The 3,019-nt window shown below is 70.9% G+C and overlaps 1 protein-coding gene across 1 annotated transcript in view; it reads right to left on the bottom strand.

The window, feature by feature from the left end:
- The window catches only part of MNEG_8276 (hypothetical protein), a gene marked incomplete at both ends in the record, with an annotated part of 4,586 nt that extends 1,630 nt beyond the window's left edge, over window positions 1-2,956 (bottom strand). The window contains 5 exons of the mRNA XM_014043248.1: window positions 78-972; window positions 1,275-1,395; window positions 1,659-2,173; window positions 2,409-2,558; window positions 2,840-2,956. Coding sequence (XP_013898702.1) covers window positions 78-972; window positions 1,275-1,395; window positions 1,659-2,173; window positions 2,409-2,558; window positions 2,840-2,956 — 1,798 coding nt within the window. The remainder of the gene's footprint in view (window positions 1-77; window positions 973-1,274; window positions 1,396-1,658; window positions 2,174-2,408; window positions 2,559-2,839) is intronic.
- Between the last annotated feature and the right edge of the window lie 63 nt (window positions 2,957-3,019).

Below are 3,019 nucleotides of genomic sequence, written 5' to 3'. Positions count from 1 at the left end.
CCCCGCCGCTGCATCTGCGTCTGCGCCGGCGGGGCCGTCGGCTGGGGCCCAAGGCTCGTGGTCGGCCGGCACCTGACCGCTCGCGCCGGCGGCGACGACGCCTACGAGTCGCTGGCGCGTCTCGTGGGGGGCGCTGCCGCAGGCAGACAGGACATTATCGGTCAGGGTGTCCAGCACGACGCACCGCAGGTCCGCGCCCTGCGGCGCCAGCTGCTGCTGCACGCCGCCGCCGTCCCCGGGGTCGGACAAGCTGCTGCCGCCGCCGCCGCCGCGCCGCCGCTGGCCTGCGGCAGAGCCTTGGGATGCGGGCGGCTTGGAGCCGCTGTTGCTGCTGCTGCCGCGCAGCTGCCGGCGGCGCGCCTCGCCGTCCCCTGGGTGTTGCTGGTCGTCTGCGGCGCAGATCGCCGTCCACCCCCCCGCCTCGCTCGCCCCCTCGTCCCCGGAGGCCGCCTCCTCGCCCGCCGCCTGCCGCTCCTGCTCCTGTTCCGCCGCGCCGCCTTCGGACGCGCGCGCCCCGACGCGCCGCCGCCGCCGTGGCCGCGGCGCCTGCGGCGGCAGCTCCAGATGGGGCGGCAGGCCGACGCCAAGCAGGAACATCTCAAAGGCTGCCGCCAGCAGCTGCCAGGTGTCCTCTGCAGGCGCCTGGTGCTGGTTCACAAACACGATGTTGACCGCCGGCAGCCCCGCTTTGACCACCGAGCTGAAGCCGGCCGCAGATTGGCGCCAAAGCTCAACGCAGCCGCTCACCCCAACCTCATCACAGCCGGGCCACTGCGTCTCGTCCCCCGCCGCCGCCGTCGCAGCTGCGGTGGCCGCCGCTAGCGGCGCGCTGTCGCCACCCCCGCTGCCGCTGCCCGCCGCGGCCGCCTCGCGCGCCGCAGCGGCGACGGCGGCAGCGCAGACGGTGGTGTGAGCCATGGCCATGCACTCGCCCAGGGCGCCTGCCACGGGGCCAAACAGCGCAGCACGCACCTGGGTGTGTGCATGTGTGTGTCAGGGTGCAGAAAGCGACGGCAGGCGCGTGTGACATGTGCCTTTTTGTTGGTGAATTCCAGCCGCTGCAGTCTGGCCTGGCTGCCAACCCAGAAGCTGGAGCGGTGGCGTAAGTGCACGCGCACGTGCGGACATGAAACACTGCACAACCCAGAGCGCGGCATGCACACTTTGCTCTGAGCGGTGCCAAAGCTGCCTCATGCTGCTGCAGTCTGTCAACCGGCTGCAGACGAAGTAAGTTGAGGGGTCGACCCCTCAAGCTGTGAGAAGCTGCCGCGCACCTTCCACGGGGCCTTGTCGGCGTAGAGGGGCACCAGGAGCTGCACCACCCGCGCCATCAGCAGCGGCGTCAGCATGCGCGCGTCGCTTTGCGCGGCGGCCTCGCGGGCGGCGGCCGAGCGGCTGCGAGGGATGCATGTCGAGCGGGTTGCAAGGAGCCCCAGGGGTCAGACAGGACCTGCCGGCCCGCTCAGGCGCAAACCAATGCATGCCGCTGATGATGACACGATCAGCGCGCCTCCAATGCACATCAGCAAAGGGAGCAATGAGTGCCGTGAACACACAGCCGGGTACCCAACTGCAACGCGTGCTGTGCCGCCGACAGTGCCGCTTGAGCTCAGTGCGAGGCGGCATCCTCGTAGCAGCGAGCGAACCGGCAGCCTCACCTGCCGACCCTGCCCAGCGCCCGCGGGCTCAGCAGCGCGGCCCGCCCCGGCCCAAACGACGCGAGCCCCGCTGCCCTGCCGGCCCCCAGCGGCGGCGGCGACGACGACGGCGACACGCCCGGTGTCGACCTGTGCGGCGGCAACGGCGGCGCCGCCGCAGCGGCAGCCGCTGCGCCGTGTCGTCCCATGCTCACGCCGCCTATGCTGCCGCCGCCGCCCTCGCCCGCCGCCGCCGCAGCTGCCGCGGCCGCCTCGGCGTCCGCCTTGCGCTGCTGCGCCGCCCGGAACGGGCAGAGCAGCCCGGCGAGCGCGCGCAGCACATCCGGCCACGCGGCGGCCGGCGCGACCGGCCCGCTTGCCACCTGCGAGAGCGCCGCAAGCGCGGCTTTCTGAACTGCCGGCAGGACGCCAGGGACCGGGGTGACGTCATCGCCGCCAAGGGGGTATCTGATGAACGCGTCCAGCCACCTGAGCAATGCCTGCAGGTCTTCCAGGTCGAACGCGTCCTTCTGGGCCTGTGTAGAGTCGATGCAATACGTACAAATTATGTCAATATGCATAACTACATACGGGGCTCAAGCATGCCGGGACGGCGTAGTCGGGCAAGGCGAAGAGCGCAGCAGGCTCAGTGCATGCAAATTCCTTTCTTGCAACGCCCGGGCCTGAGCACCGCAGGATTCCCATACTTGCACTTGCAGCAGTCAACCTAATAATTATGAGTGCCCCCTTTTTTCCCGAAGGCGGCCCCACCTGGTAGACGGCCACCAGGCCCGACAGCAGTTCGCTCCGCGCCTGCAGCGGCGCGCGGCTGTTGGGGACGGCCATGGCCGCGACGCCGGCGTCGACGGCGGCGAAGGCGCGCTTCCAGGGGTAGCTGCCGGGGTGGGGGTGCTTGTAGGACTGGCGCGGGGTTGGGTGATGGGAGAGGGGCGGGCGAAGGGGGCGGTTTGGGTGCGGCCAGCCGGCCGGCAGGACTAGATGAGAGTGTTGGAGGCGAGGGTCGGAGGGGCGCGGTGTATGTGATGGGTAAGATTGAGATCCAGGCGGCGGCGACGCGCAGATGCTTGCCCCGCACACCGTGAGTCCTTTGTCCCTGGCGCCCGCCTCCCCTGGCATTAACCTCGGACGGCTCAACCCTCAACGGTGACGGCGCACGCCGCCGCCGCCGCGCAGCCCCGCACCTGCAGCACGCTTGTCAGCAGCTGCGCCGCGGCCACGGCCACGCTGCGGCGCCCCGACGCGAGCACGCGGCCGGCGATGGACATGAGCTCGTCCCATTGGGCCTCGAAGCCGTCCATTGCGTACACTGTGGGGAGGTGCGCGCGCAGCACCTTGGAGATTCCCGTGAAGGCCAAGACTGT

This window comes from Monoraphidium neglectum (genome assembly GCF_000611645.1).
Source record: "Monoraphidium neglectum strain SAG 48.87 unplaced genomic scaffold scaffold01554, whole genome shotgun sequence".
Taxonomy (NCBI): domain Eukaryota; kingdom Viridiplantae; phylum Chlorophyta; class Chlorophyceae; order Sphaeropleales; family Selenastraceae; genus Monoraphidium; species Monoraphidium neglectum.
This window is presented reverse-complemented; position numbering and strand designations above follow the sequence as displayed.